Source organism: Macrobrachium rosenbergii, chromosome 59 (genome assembly GCF_040412425.1).
Source record: "Macrobrachium rosenbergii isolate ZJJX-2024 chromosome 59, ASM4041242v1, whole genome shotgun sequence".
Classification (NCBI taxonomy): Eukaryota; Metazoa; Arthropoda; class Malacostraca; order Decapoda; family Palaemonidae; genus Macrobrachium; species Macrobrachium rosenbergii.
The window spans coordinates 8,631,364-8,646,335 of record NC_089799.1 but is presented as its reverse complement, the minus strand read 5'-3'; the positions used below and the strand labels follow the sequence as shown (position 1 = coordinate 8,646,335).

General features: G+C 43.5%; 1 protein-coding gene across 9 annotated transcripts in view; it reads left to right on the top strand.

Annotated features, from left to right (window-relative positions):
• The window catches only part of LOC136837403 (sphingomyelin phosphodiesterase 4), an 84,794-nt gene that overhangs the window by 58,690 nt on the left and 11,132 nt on the right, over positions 1-14,972 (top strand). For all 9 annotated transcript variants that reach the window (XM_067102182.1, XM_067102179.1, XM_067102185.1 and 6 more), the window contains 2 exons: positions 6,311-6,565; positions 7,621-7,768. In XM_067102182.1, the coding sequence (XP_066958283.1) occupies positions 6,311-6,565; positions 7,621-7,768 (403 nt within the window). The remainder of the gene's footprint in view (positions 1-6,310; positions 6,566-7,620; positions 7,769-14,972) is intronic.

Here is a 14,972-nt window from a genome sequence, read left to right as displayed (position 1 = left end):
ATACTACGCCTGAAACCCATTCAAGCTGAAGAAAACAGCTCTGAGAGGAGGGATGAAAGGCGATATAGATGCGTCGTCGGTCTTTATTACTGTACCGTAAAAAGGAAATCATGTGTACGCCCCGGTGGCGAAGGGTTAACATCCACCTGGAGCCCATGAGTGTAGAAACCCATCAGGTAGAAGGTAGTTTAGTAAGTGAGGCAGGCGAGGTTGGTTTGGTTAATTCTTTATTTAATTCACCTTTTTCTTCTTCCTGCTGGGACGCTGGTATGGTGCTAGTGTCGTGGCATGAAGGCTCAGATGTCGCTACAGTTCGCCCTCTCCCAAGGCGATGAAAAATCACTGGTTCTCTGTCTTGATCAGCTTCCTTCCAGGGATTTCCAAACCAGCTAACCTTGGGGACAGATCTCGGTCTCTTGAAGGTGAAATCTCAGAAAAAGAAAGGACTTAACAAAGTCCTCTAAACCTCAACGGAACAATTCTAAGCTCCTCTAAGTCGTCACCGCCTCAAACGGTAAATCCAAGTAAATGCTACTCCCTTATAAGGGGTCGAGGTCAGAGATTCAAAATCTAAGTCTCCACAACTTGATTTGATTCTGAGGCCTTTGGTCGATCTGCTAATGCAGAAAATCAACTCAGAGGTAGAAGCTAGGCTAAAGGATCTGGTCTAAAACACAGCCTTGAGATCGGAGAGTCAATGCAGCCATTGGCACAAAGGTGCAGCAGTTCAGGAAGCTTGCTCTCGGTTCATCCAATCCGGAACAGCACTTCAATCCCATGTTGTCCCGGATGCCTCCAAACTGCCCCTTTGATAAGGGAAACCCGTGGCGACTGGCCTTATATTCCCCCCTGCATAACGGCACATTGACCATCGAAGGTTTAGGCACTCGTCGTCTGGAGGAACTGGAGTTCTTTCCAGCCGACCTAGTCCCCATCCAGGTTTTGCCAGGTTAACGGAAGAAGCCTGGGTTAGGTCTGATAAGGTCCTAAAGAGACAGTTATCTTACCGAGGACCAAGCTCAATCCACCCTGTTCAGCGCTCTCACAAGTTGGTTCCATTTGCGGGGAACATGAAGCTTACCCCCTTCAAGGGGAAATTTTACGTTTTTCTCCGTTGGTGACGCCATTCCCTACCCTTGCACTACTAAGATTACTGAAATTGACCCTTCAGACGGGCTAGATTCTCAAGCCTATGCCTCAACTCCAAAAGCGGATTCCACTTCTCTTCTCTTCCCGGAGACTCAGAGTGTTGGTTGGGAGCTCCGGCAACCAATGGTGGGGAAACTCGACCCAGTGTGCCTCCACCTATTCAGCGAGCATCTTCCTAGAATTCCGGAGCTCTGCTCAAAGCTGAATTTTGAGGCCAGTGCAGGTTGAGTACTCCTGCACTCAGTCACCATCTCAAAGGTAAGTTGGCATTAGCTTATACCAGCGTGCCTCTGTTTTAATCCTCACGAAGTCCATATAGGCTTCCTTCCAATCGGATCTTTTTGACTTGTGATAGCCAGATAGAACTCGGGAAACACATCTTCAGAGGCCACCATCAGGCATGAGCCCAATAGGCTGGTGAAGTTCTATCTGGGGACCAAACCTTTTCCAAAGGGTGAGGTCAATAATGTTATGGCGGAGGCCACCAGAAAGCGAACCAAAGTCTCCGCTTTGTTGGGGCCTTCCTTTCAGAGGGAATTCTCTGAGACCTCCCGGACCTCAACCTAAGAAAGGAAAAGGTTCAGGAGATTCCAGGGCTTTAGAGACCTCAAGCTCCAACAGTGCTTCAAGGGGTACCGGTCTCACAGGTGGCCAGCCTTCTACATCTAAAGCGCAACCTCAGCAGCAGTTCGTGACATCCCCAGCTTTCAACGCCTCGTTTGAGAGCCGTGGGACATTTCGAGGCTACAAGGACATCGATAAAAGTAGGGCTGGAGCCGTTACAGAGGTAGCGCAGCATCCAGGTCCCTCTCACATGGAAGAGGAGGCCGTGGAATCAGAGGAAGTAGGACCTCCCCAATCAATGAGACACCCCAGGTAGGCGGGATTATATCTCTTCAGGGACGTTGGACCTTCAGCCCGTGGGTACAGCATAATCTCAAAAGGTCTGGGACGAGCTTGTATCAAAGGGCCTCCTCCTCCAGTCAATTCCATCAACACCCATCCCAAGACTTACAGGACTTTGCAGTAGAACTTCTGCAAAAAGAATGCAATAAAGAAAGTCAGACACTTGAAATTTCAAGGCCGTCTGTTCAGTATTCTGAAGAAAGACTCAGACAAACAATGAGTGATTCTGGACCTGTCCCGTCTCAATTTGTTTATTAAATCGACCAAGTAAAGCAATGCTTACAGTCTACGCTGTAGTACGGACCCTACTTTTTCTGGGGCGTCACCACCTCTATAGATCTTACAGATGCATATTATCACGTCCCAGTTTAATTCTTCTCTCCCTTACTTGGGGTTTAGACTAGGAAAACAAGCATACTCATTCAGAGTCATGCCACAAAGGCTCAACATTTATTAAAATATTTACCAAACTGGCAGAGACAGTAGTCACTAAACACACCGGACCCAAGGGATCATGCTGGCAGCGTATCTGGATGACTGGATAATTTGGGCATCCAATGCCAAAAAGAATGTCAAAGAGCAACTTATATAGTAATCCAACTTCTTGGGTACCTCGGTTTTCCAAATAAGCAGATAGAAATCACGCCTAGTTAGCAGCTTGATTTCAGTGGTTAGAATCCATTGGGACCTAAGCATATATATAACTATACTATATGCCACCAGCAAAAGGAAAGAAACAGCCAAAGCTACCAGACAGTTCCTCAAAACAAAAATATATAAATGCATTGCCCAGGAGAGAATTCTGGGCTCTCTTCAGTTAGCTTCAGTAACAGACTTGCTGCTGAGAAAGCCAAACTGAAGGATATAAACATAGTATGGCGATTATTGAGCCAACAGGAGAACAGAGACAAGCTGTCTCTTATCCACAGGTATTGAGGAAAAGGCTTGACCTTGGTCAATAGTCAAAGAGTTTGTCTCGGGATCAGTACCTCTCAGTTTCCCCTCCTTCTCTCTCTGATCCCATACAGGCGCCTCCCTATAGCGGTTGGGAAGGGTATTCCCAACACAAGAAAGTTCATAGGCGTGGTCGAGCAGTGTTCCACCAGTTCCATATCAACATCTTAGGGGCAGTGGCAGTGTTTCTAACATTAAAGATACTTCAGCCAGCCAGACAGGTTCACATCAGGCTGGTACTGGACGTTATAGTAGTAGTACATTGCCTGAACAGGGAGGCTGGAAAAATGCGTGCCATATCAATCAAAGTGATGTTTGCAATTTTTTCTCCCAGCAAGGAAACATTGTTGGCATCTGTCAGCCACCCACCTCTCTCAGGTGTTCGGATTGTCATTGCAGATTCACTGTTGAAAGACAGCCCCGCTGGGTGGGTGGTCCTTGGACAAAGGAGTCGTTAAGGTGGATTTGCCTTAAAAGTGCCGGGTCTCCAGGTAGACCTGTTTGCCACAGCAACCACAAACTTCCGTGTTACGTGTCCCAATCTACAATCCTTGCTTATCCCACAGATGCAATGTCAAGACTGGAACGGATATATGCAAAGGATCTATCTGTTTATACAGTAAATTTGTTAATGAAGTTTGCACAAACTCAGGTCCTTCCAGAGGTCAAGTGGCACTAGTGGATAAACTCCACAGAAGCAGTTATGTTTTCTGTAACTGCTGGGTTAAGCTCATATACAAACATATCCCCAACCCACAGTTGACACAAGTAGTGCAAGCTGGACTGTGTCAGCTTCCTCAGAATTCTGAATGCCCAGCTTTATGGACTTCATGAAATTTGCAGCACAGAAGGATGGGGACATTGACCCTCTTAATACGTTATTCATAGAATCAGATAGAGTGAATCTACTTCAGACAGTATGATTATCCAGTTAAAAGTTAGCATTGTTTTTGATAATCTCAAACATTCGTTAAATGACCATGAACCTAAGCGATCTTTTTCAGATCCCTATTGAGAGAAAGGATTGGCCACTAGTACTACATACTATAACAAAGTCACTTTACAGGAAAATATTTTTTATGGTTTTAATATATAATCTTACAGACTCCTGTTTTAAATCAATTCTAAAGCATACGTTAATTTCGTCTTAGACCAACAACCCGTCACATCGGTTTCTGGTACTTAAATGATGTACTTAAATTGGCATCAGACACTGATAACAGTTTATGTTCATACCTGAGTCTGTTAAAAAAATATTATGGTTAGTCTAGCCTCAGGGCTATGAATTTCTGAACTGTCAGCTCTTTTCTAGAGCCCATATATATATTGATTTCCTCCGTCAGGTGAAGTTGTGTTGTCTCCAGACCCAAGTTTTTCTAGCAAAGAACGAAGATCCACAGAATAGATGGTCTCATGGAAGATTATTCCCTTCACAGGATCTGTCTTTATGTCCAGTCAATGCTTTAAGAGCTTATTTAAATAGAGCATATAGAAGACTTCAAGGCCCCCTTTTTGTTAGGAAGTGGAGTAATGTTTCCTAAAGGCCATCATACATAAATTCTTTATTTATTAAACAAACAAACCGGAATATATAAAGTATCATGATGTTATATGCGGTGGCCACCTCCTATAACTGTTTCCATAATATGAATTTTGTTGACCTTAAAATTATATGGGCTGGAAATCACTAACAGTATTTATAGCACTATCTTAAGTCTCTAGAGGCTCTTAAATATTCCACAGTTGCTACATAGTATTGTTCCTCCTGGTCAGCTCATATATTAATTTATGACTGTTCCTTGTCCTTTTGATTTGTTATCCTCGTTTACCTGTGGTATAGTCTCTAGCCTTTCTGCCTCGCCTGCTTGCCCTCGTCTAGCCTTAGGTCAGCTCTATACAGCCTGACCCATTCATATACGCAGTTACCTTGTTGTTAGTCATATTTTATTGTAGCCTTAAGTGTCTTGGTTTGGTTAATTTTATAATTGTAACTATGTGCCTCTTAGTTTAGGAATTGTGGTTGATCTTATAATTTGAAATATTAAAACACAGTGTTTAAAACTTTCTCTAAGTTTTATTTAGCTCATTAAGTATTCTTACCCAATACAAGGCCCTGCCAAAAGCTCTTGTATGGCTGATTCTCTGTTACTATTTCTCCTGGGTGATATAGGTCGAGCCCAGAAAGGGATTTTGACAAAGGAAAAATCTATTTCTGAGACAAGACAATAAATGGAAGAGTGACCCATCCCTGCACTTCTTTACCCAGGTGATATACCAAGCTTCTGTGGGTGCTAATTTTGGGATGACGTTACCCGGTATCGTGATGGCGCTTAGTGGGTGAGCGGGCGTTATAACGGCACGCAATTTGGCGACTTTGAGAATAGAGAGATCTGTTGGATAAGGCCTGTGATAGTGGTGTACACTCACTAGTGTATACCCGACACCCGATTAGGTGATCGCTCGAGGGTGGTAACCCCGCCATTCTAGATAAGCATTTTTTCTCTGGTATATGTAGCACCATTATATACCTAGAAATGTGCTAAATGGAACCATTTCAAATACAGGTCTTCCCCAGAAATAGATTTTTCCTTTGTCAAATCCTTTATTGTCCCTATAATTCACTGTATACAAATCCTTTCTTTTTGATTGTTGAAAAATTGTCTTCTGATTTCTTTCATCCATTTTCATCTCTCATTTTTTACTTGTTCTTTATTAATAGATTAACAATTACCAACCATGGAAGATTTTCTACTCTTCCCAGTTATTCACCCTTTTTTTTTTTTGCCAGTTCTCTCTCTCTCTCTCTCTCTCTCTCTCTCTCTCTCTCTCTCTCTCTCTCTCTCTCTCTCTCTCTCTCTCTCTCACATCATAACTTCCCATAAACCCATAAATGTAAGCAGATTGTATGCCAGTGATAAAATTTGTATGTCTTCTATTTTTATTTTCATCAATGCTCTTTTTATATCTTTTTTTCTTTCAAGTGCAGATATGTTATGATATAGTATACCGTGCACTGTCATATGTTAAAAGTCTGTATCAATAGCTACTTTGATGTAGTTCAATATCTTAATGAGTAATATAGCCCAGCCTTATGCACTGCAGTTTGGATATGCCACACCAATACATACTTTGCAATTTTTTACTTCACTTTAGTTAAAAATCATCTCACAAAGATTCATAATTGTTTTATATTTCATCTTCAGGAACTTGGGTGTGGAGAAGATGTTGAGTTGCACTGCTTGCTTGCCTACAGGTGACAGGCATATGCCCATTTGATGCTCATCAGTGTCTTTTTTTGCAGATGGAATCTTTGTTAAGACACATCCGAAGAGCTCATGAAGCAGTTTCCAGTGAACAGCATCAACAAGCTATGATGACGAATTCGATGAACAACATAACTGATGCATCTAATAAAACAGGATGGTGGTGTGCGGTTAAAAAGTTTTTTGAAACATCATGTCCTTCTGAGGATGATACTGCTGCTGAAGATATCAGGAAAACTGTGATTCATCTGGATAATGCCCAAAGGCAACTGTCTACAATTTATAATTTACCAGTTAGTATATATCATATATTTGTAACAGGAATATTCCTTATCTTTGTATCCTTTCAGTTGTAAAGGAATAGCTTAACCAAAATATTGCTGTCCCAATGAAATTGTTTTGTGGGGAAGATATAGGGGCCAATAGCATATGTCTGATGCTAGTCCTACACTTAGAAATGCTTTGGACCATTACAGTTGCCCAACACAGTTAATGCATGCCACAGCCTGATAAAGAGAGTACACTTTCAATTTGCTTAAATAAAATTCCATCGTTTTATTGGTGGTTACTTCCCCTCTGTTGGTATCTCTGAGGAATTGGAACGCTTACCCTTTGCACAACTGAAAAAGTAGGGAATAGAAATGGCATGCAAAGTATGACTTTCAACTGGATAACAAACAAACAATGATGCACGGTCAGTAAAAAGTCCTTGGTTCCTGGAACAACCATGTCTGTGGTGTGCAAATTCCCTGTCAGTTCATTTCAGGGGGTGCCTTATTGGGTTTCCTTGTAAGATCCCCCAAGATAATTGCTGTAGCACATGTTTTGGCTCTACAGTATGATTTTTCATGAATACTGTAAACTTTACCAGAAAACTGAAGACAAATAGGGTGGCTTTCTAAAATAAGCATGGAATTTAGGATAGGATTTTTATTCACAACAGCCTAACGTTTTGAAGGTGTATTTGAATATATATATATATATATATATATACTGTATATCTGTGGGGCTTCGGGCATACTCTTACAAAATTACTCATGGTTTGGGACTTAAAGCCTTACTTTATTATTTGTAGTATTTATTTCTTCTAGCTATTATATTCAGTTCTTTAAACTGAACAAATTTAGATTGTCAAGAAAGAAGTTTTTCAAGGCATGTGTGTTGTACAAACAGTTTTAACTTTCACATTGCCTGAGATGCAAATGAGCACACATTTCTGCGTAGCAAAAGTAGAAATTTCTGTCAACTGTATATAGCATGTAAGGGAAGATGGCTGGAATAGGTGAACATCAACTTTTAATGTTCATCGCTTACAGTTTATGTAATGTTTCACAATTTTTTTTGGTAGGTGCTTGCATCCCTTGATTTCACTCAAAATGTAACCAGAGCCAGTATCTCCCAGGATGGCTTTGACTCTCCATTTAAAAGGCCTGCAGATGACCCTTCATCCCCACAACGCATAAACACAGACAAGGGCCCAGTGCTGACTGATTATGGTGAGTAAAATGATGAAAGATGGGGAGAATTTCAATCAGTTTTACATTAGTTATAAGGATTGGAAAATTTTACTTTTGCAGTACACTCCCTGAACACCTGAATTCACCCTTAGTCCCCACTAACCCGAACAACTCTCAATTACCAATCCACCATTGGGAATTTTAACAGCCAGCATTACCAATGCTGCAGGTAAAATCTTGTCACTTGAGCTACCATAACAAACAGTTGGCAACGCTGACATAGGTGTGCGCAGACACTCCCACTTTCGTCAATTGCTTTTTGTTCGCGTTGCTGGAAGGTGTTTCCTTCTGCAGTCCGAGGTTTTAATCCTATTGCCCGACTTCTCTTTGTATTTTGGACCTCTGGTGAAGAACTGGATTGTATTTACCGGTTTCTTCTGGTTTTTCTGGATATCTTCGATGTGGAACGTCTTTCAGAATTGGACTCGCTGGTTCCCGGTCTCGATTGATCATCATGGACTCTTTCACCTTCTACTACCGCGCTGTCGGCTTCGGCGTCGACCTCGACTGCCCCTACGACTGTGGGTGCTGGAGCTCATCGCTTCCTCCTGCCGGAGACGGATGAGTACCTTGAGTCACGATAGACATTCTGTCAGGTATGAAGGAAGGTTAAGTGTGATGTCCAGACTCATTGCGATGAATGTTCTGATTAGAAGGCACAAGAGATGGAGGATTACATTCGTCATCGCAAGTCTTTGGCTAGTAAGGGCGGCAGACGCTTCTGCTACGGATCAGTTGATGGATTTAGCGAGTTCAGAGGTAGTCAAACAGATAGAGGGTAGGATTGCAAGTAGTATGGAAAATTTAATAGCTAGTCTTCTTCAACATTTCTCAGATAGGGATAGTAGTAGTGTTAGGATGTCTAATCCTTCTTCCTTTTCAGCTCCCCTGCTTGTTCCAGAACCAGCCCAAACAGGTGCTGAGGGTAATGGCAGAACCGCAAGCCTCTGAGTGGGTAGGGTCTGCCGGCCCTCTCAGTGCGGAGCAGGCAGTGAAGGATTCCCCCCAACCCCCCAACCCCCTTGTAGTATTGATAAATTTAATGTTAATAATGTTAGTCAGGATCAAGATCTAAGTGTGATAAAGGAGGATAGGTTTGGGTTAGGTAGTGAGGAGAAGGTATTAAAGGTGCAGAGTTGTTCTCCTGTACAGGTTCCGGTTTCGGGTTCAAGTGGTTTTTGTGCTCTGGCAAGAGTTTCGCCTTCATTGCTTCTTTTCGGTCTGGCTCAATCTCAAGTCAGTGCTCCAGTTACGGTGGTGCACAGACATCCTGCTTTTGCTCCTAACTCACTTCCGACTGTTTCTGAATCTCCTGCTGTAGTTTCCCCCTTCCCTGTGTTTTCTATTCCTCCATCTAGTAAGGCAGATTCTGGTGTGTCCTTTCGGCTTCTAAAAGTAGTTTATGGGACCTGAAATTGGATGTGGCGGAATATAAGGTGGATTTGTTGGGTCTTTCAAAAGGGTACAGACTTGGTGAGAGGTTGTTTTTTTAATAGTTTCTCTAACATTAGAGAGTATGGGACACAGGAGTGTCCAGAATTCATGTCAGATATGCTTCAGGATTATCAAGGAGGGGCAGATTCTGTGTATTTTTTGTCCCTTCGTTCTAAGGATTCTTCTTCTTCTGGGTTATCTGCCACTTCATCTCCTGCTCCCACATTCTCTGTTTCTCCTTTTTCAGTCTCCTCTTCGGCCTCTTCTTCTGCTCCAGTCTTTCCTGCGGCTTCCGCATCCTCTGTTTTCCCTCCTTTTTCTACTTTGGCTTTCCTCCTCTCAGGTAGCTTTTTTTTATGCCTCTGCTATTCCTCTGCCTCCCGCCTTTCCTTCCTCAGTACAGTCTACTCCGGTAGGAGGAACTTCTGGACAGGTGAAAATGCAGTTTCAGCAGAATGTGGCTGCAGGCGTCTCATGTTCCATCCCTTCGAGTATGCGCAACCCCTTGCTTCTGCTTCAAGCGGCTGTTCCGGTAGTATCAGGTATTTCACAGGGTTTGCCTGTCACTTCCAGTTCAGGTTTGCGCTCTGCGATTTTGGCAGGCCTTGCGGTACCTTCTTCGAGCGGTCCGCAGCTTTCATCACCTGCATTTTCCGTGGCGGTAACTTCGAGGGTAGCTTCTACCTCTTTCATTATCCCTCCTTCTTCTTCATCTTCTGTCCCGTTTGCGCATCCTCTCCCAGGATTTAGCAGTGTGGGTTTGGCTACTCTCACTTGTCTTCCCCTTGGCAATAATAGAATCGGCCAGTTTTCTCTGTTCCTTCTCTTCTTCCCGTCGGGTTCAACTATGCAGATTCAGCTCGGGCACCCGATTAGGTGTGGAGTGCGCGGCATTCTGGTTGGGTGTCGCTTGTGGACTCTTCGCCGTTGTCGAGCCCGTTTAGTGCCTCCTCCGCTCGGTCTTGGGCCGTACGGACGCGTGCAGAACAAGTTCTTATCCGAGGTGCAGGAGATTCTGCGGACTTAAAGTGTCCTCTTGCCAGCAAGTAACGATTACGGACGCATGCTTGAGTATGTTATTTCGTATCGTCAAGCAGGAGCTCCGGACCCAATTTAGTCAATTCAGTTTTTTTTTTTTTTTTTTTTTTTCAATTTTTTTTTTTTTTTTTTTCTTCCTCCACTAAGCCAGCTCCTGCCTCTTTTTCGTGTCGGCTGGTTTGGTTTGATCGGGTTAGACAGGCTTTGGAGGAGGCAGATGTTCGTTTAGCATCGGTAGTGGCTTCTAATAGACAGGACTCTTCTCTTCTCTCCGCGTAAGAACGATTTACTTAGTTCGAGGAAACCCTTTGGCAGGTGTCAGGTTGCCATTCAATGAATTGGTTTAGGCAATCCTGTCTAAGTCTCCGGCGTCATCTTGGCTCGTAGGGACTTCTCTTAGGGAAGCAGGTGCTTGGAGGATGTGTTGCGCAATCAGACTGAGGCTCTTGCGCACTCTCTCTGGATGCTGTCAGGTTTACAGTAATGGGGTTCTAAAGAGTGACAGCTATGTCCCTTCAGATGTGCGCCTGTTTGCAGCCTAATAAATTTATCTCGAGGGATCTGGCTCACCAGGCGAATGTTTTTGGCCGTCTCGACGTTTGGAGCAGGAAAGTCAGAAATTTCTATCTTGGTCAACTTCTCCTCAGTATCCGGATGTTCATAAGAGGATTACTTAGAACACCATTAGCGAAGCTAATTCTTGTTCAGGATAATGACGTAGCCAGTAGACTGAACATTGTTGCTTCTAACTCATGTCTCGGTGTCAGCAATTATGCATTGTCGGTACAGAGTGTTGAGGTATCTAGGTGATTGGTTGATCCTTGCACTCCTCTCAGGGAGCTAGTAAGAAAGGGAATTTCTTATGGAATTTTTACCTATTCAGGTTGGAGGATTTCTTCTCTCTTCCTTTGAGGGTTTTCACAACCCTGGAGAGGATCCAGTCGGTCCTTCAACAGGGAGAAGGGTTCCTGTCCAGCAGGGAATGGCCAGTACCAACTTGGAGAAGCCTCTTAGGGAGAATGTCTCTCTCTTTTAATTCCAGGATCTCGTCTCCAGATGTGGTCTCCTCAGGTATGTCTCAGGAATCGCTGGGACTTACGCAATGAGAACGGAGCCATAGTCTGGAGCAATTCTTGTCTGTTGGATCATCTGTGGTGGTCAGAAGAAGTGCATCTGACGCCGGGAAGGTCTATCGACTCCCTTCTTCCCGATGTTCATCTGTACACAGATGCCTCAGATCAAGGTTGGGGAACAACCTTGGAGGAAACCCAGGCCTTGGGCCTCGGGGGGTTTTGGGAGCAAGAGGAGTCAATAAATCTTTGGGAAATCAAGGCTTTAAAGGAAGCCCTCAGTTGTTTTCAGTCCTAGTGCGCAACAGAGTTGTGGCTATGTTTAGCAACAGCGTAATTGCCGTGTCGTATCTGAAGAACCCGGGTGGGAGAACAGGCTCAACAGAACTCAGTACTATAGCACAGAGTCCTGAGAGGGTGTGAAGAACGAAAAGTGTCTCTTCTTCCCCAAATTATATCGGGGAGTCTCAACGTACCGGCCGATTCGCTAAGTTGCTCCTATCAGGTATTTTGGGGGAGAGTGGACTTTGGTTCTGGAAGTAATATGTCAGGTTCTCCGGAAGTGGCCAGCAACTGTGGACTTATTCGCTATGTGATTAAACCATCGTCTTCCGGTTTATTTCTCACCCATGGTGGTCCCCATGTCGATAGGCACCGATGCAACGTTATAAATTGGAATCACTTGCAGGTGTATGCCTTTCCTCCATCTGGTCACATTCATCAAGTAATAAGGAAATTGCGGGAGAGTGTCAAGACGTCTATGACTCTAATAACTCCCTGCTGGCCATAACACGCTTGATTTCCGGAACTCCTAGAGCTCCGTACGGAAGTTCCGATGTCCCTACCCATGCAAAACTTCTTCTCAGACGACCGCATTCTCACCATTATTATCCAAACCCTCACGTGCTGTACCTAGTTGCAGGGCGACTGTAGAGAGAGCCACTAGACAGTCCAGACTCCCTAAAGCTGTGGCTAGATAGTTTTCTTTTAGCTTGAGAAAGTCAACCCGTAAGCCTTACCAGGTTCAGCTGGACAATGTATAGAAGTTAGTGTCATAAGGAAGGTCATTCCATCTCTAGACCTTCCATAGCCAAAATAGCTGATTTTCTTTTATTCCTTCGGAAAGTCAAGGGTCTTTCATATTCGAATACTGCTAACTACCGCTCAACGATTAGCGGTACAATCAGCTTCCACCTTCCTGAAATCTCCAGCAGTAAGATAATTGATGATTTATTATGTTCTTATAAGATTGAACGTCCTGTCTTGCCAACTCAGGCCCCCCCGTGGGACTTGTCGGAAGTACTTCAATATTTTTCGTGCATTCCCCTGCCTTTGAACCCATTGAAGCTATAACGTTAAGACACTGACTAAGAAGTTGCTTTTTCTTACGGCTTTGGCGTCAGCTAAAGGGTTGGGTGAGCTTCAGGCAGTTTCTAGGTTGGGTTCCTATGTGAGAAATGATACGTATTTGTGTCTTCCGGAATTTGTGGCAAAGACAGAGTCGGAGGTTAAAACTCTGCCTCATTCGTTTAAAGTTCTTTATCTGCAAGTGTTCGTTACCGGCGATCCAGCGGAGATATCTTTATGTCCGGTGCGAGCATTAAAGTCTGTTTATCAAAGGTTGGAAAACTCCGTCCACTTCAGCATACACTTCTTGTCTCTCCGTGGAATCCTTCCCGTCCGCTGTCAAAGAATGCGATCAGTTACTTTCGGAGGGAGGTGATTTCCCAGGCTCCTCAGGGTTGTTCTTCCTCGTCTTCAGCTCTGTATTTCCCCAACCGCACAGTATTTGGAGTATGTCCACTTCATCTTCCTTTCTAAGGAATTATTCAGTCCCATCTATTCTGGAGGCAGCTACTTGGAAGTCCGTCTCAGTGTTTACTTTCTCTACTTACAAGACGTTCGATTTGCCTCATAGCGTGTAGCGGCTAAGTCTACTATCTAGAGTGCGTTCATTTAGCTGAGATGGTATTCGCTTAGTGCGCAGGTTCGGAGGGTTATTCTCTTAGTCCACGTGTAGCGGCGAAGTCTATTATCTAGGGTGCCTTCATTTAGCTGAGGTGGTATTCGCTTAGTGCAGAGGTTGGGAGGGTAATTCTCTTAGTCCACGTAGCGGTGAAGTCTATTATCTAGGGTGCTGTTCATTTAGCTGAGGTGGTATTCACTTAGTGAGGAGATTCTTAGGTTAACCAGATAGAGGAATTCCTTTTAGTCTTTAGAATTCTTAGGCAACAGTGATAGTATAATCACTTGACCTTAGGTTTAGTACGTTTTAAGCATCTTAGTCTTTGATAGTTTCCCTACAAGAGTCCAAGGGGGTGCTCTAGTAGGCTAGACTATTTCGTCGGCACTGAGATACTTCTTTGCTCGTCGATCGTCGGGCCTTATGTGGAGGATCAGCAGCTCGGCACACTGCTTCATTTCCCTCCATACATGAGAAGCTATGAATAGCCACATGGGAGGTTGACAGACCGAGACAGTATGGACCTAACAGGCGATCAAAGTACTCTCCAGCATGTCTCGTCACCAAAAGCATCAATTGTTAAGGTTAGTGTATAACTGAATAGATATCCTATGCAGAGCAGATCAGTAAGCTGCCATCTCTGCGGTTGTAAAAAGGGGATGGGCCACAAACTTAGATGGTTCTCCTGGAGGGCCAGCGGCTCTGCACTCTGCCTCATTCTCCTCCAAACATGAGAGGTTCTGAAGAGCCACATGGGAGGTCGACGGACCGAGAGTACTGACCTGACTGTCGATCAAAGTACTCTCCAACATGTCTCTTCACTGAAAGCATTGACTGATATGGTGAGTGTATGACTAAACGGATATTTTATGCAGAGCAGATAGGTGAGCTACTATCTCTGCGGTTGTCAAAAGGCGTGCAATAGAATTGATCCCTCCTCCTCTAAATGTTGTTAATCAGGCGAATTCAGGTGTTCAGGGAGTGTATTGCAATATGAAGTTTTCATAATAAAAGTAATATTGTAATACTTACTTGAACACCTGAATGATTCCCACCCTCCTTTCCCCACATCAATTTTGACCTTGAATAAACCAGTTGACGAAAGTGGGAGTGTCTGCGCACACCTGTGTCAGCATTGCCAGCTGTTTGTTATGGTAGCTCAAGTGACAGGATTTTACCTGCAGCATTGGTAACGCTGGCTGTTAAAATTCCCACTAGTGGATTGGTAATTTAGAGTTGTTCGGGCTAGTGGGGATTAAGGGCGAATTCAGGTGTTCAAGTAAGTATTACAATGTTAAGTTTATTATGAAAACTTCATTTCTTACAAACAGAATTGTGTGTGAAATTGTCCACTTTTACTTGTATTTAAAAAAATTTAACATTTTACCATCATGATTAACTTAGATTTCATTTGTCATTGATTTTGAATACTTTATTGATCCATTGCTATTTTATCAATTTATATGATTTCAGTATGTGGCAGCTAGTTGTTAAGCCACCCTGATATTATTACTATATTAGTAAATAAGGGATTTTGACAAAGGAAAAATCTATTTCTGGGGGAAGACCTGTGTCACTCAATGAAATTGGTTCCAATTAGCACATTTCTAGGTATAAGATTGCTACATATACCAGAGAAAAAAGCTATCTAGAATGCTGGAGTTACTACCTCCAGTTC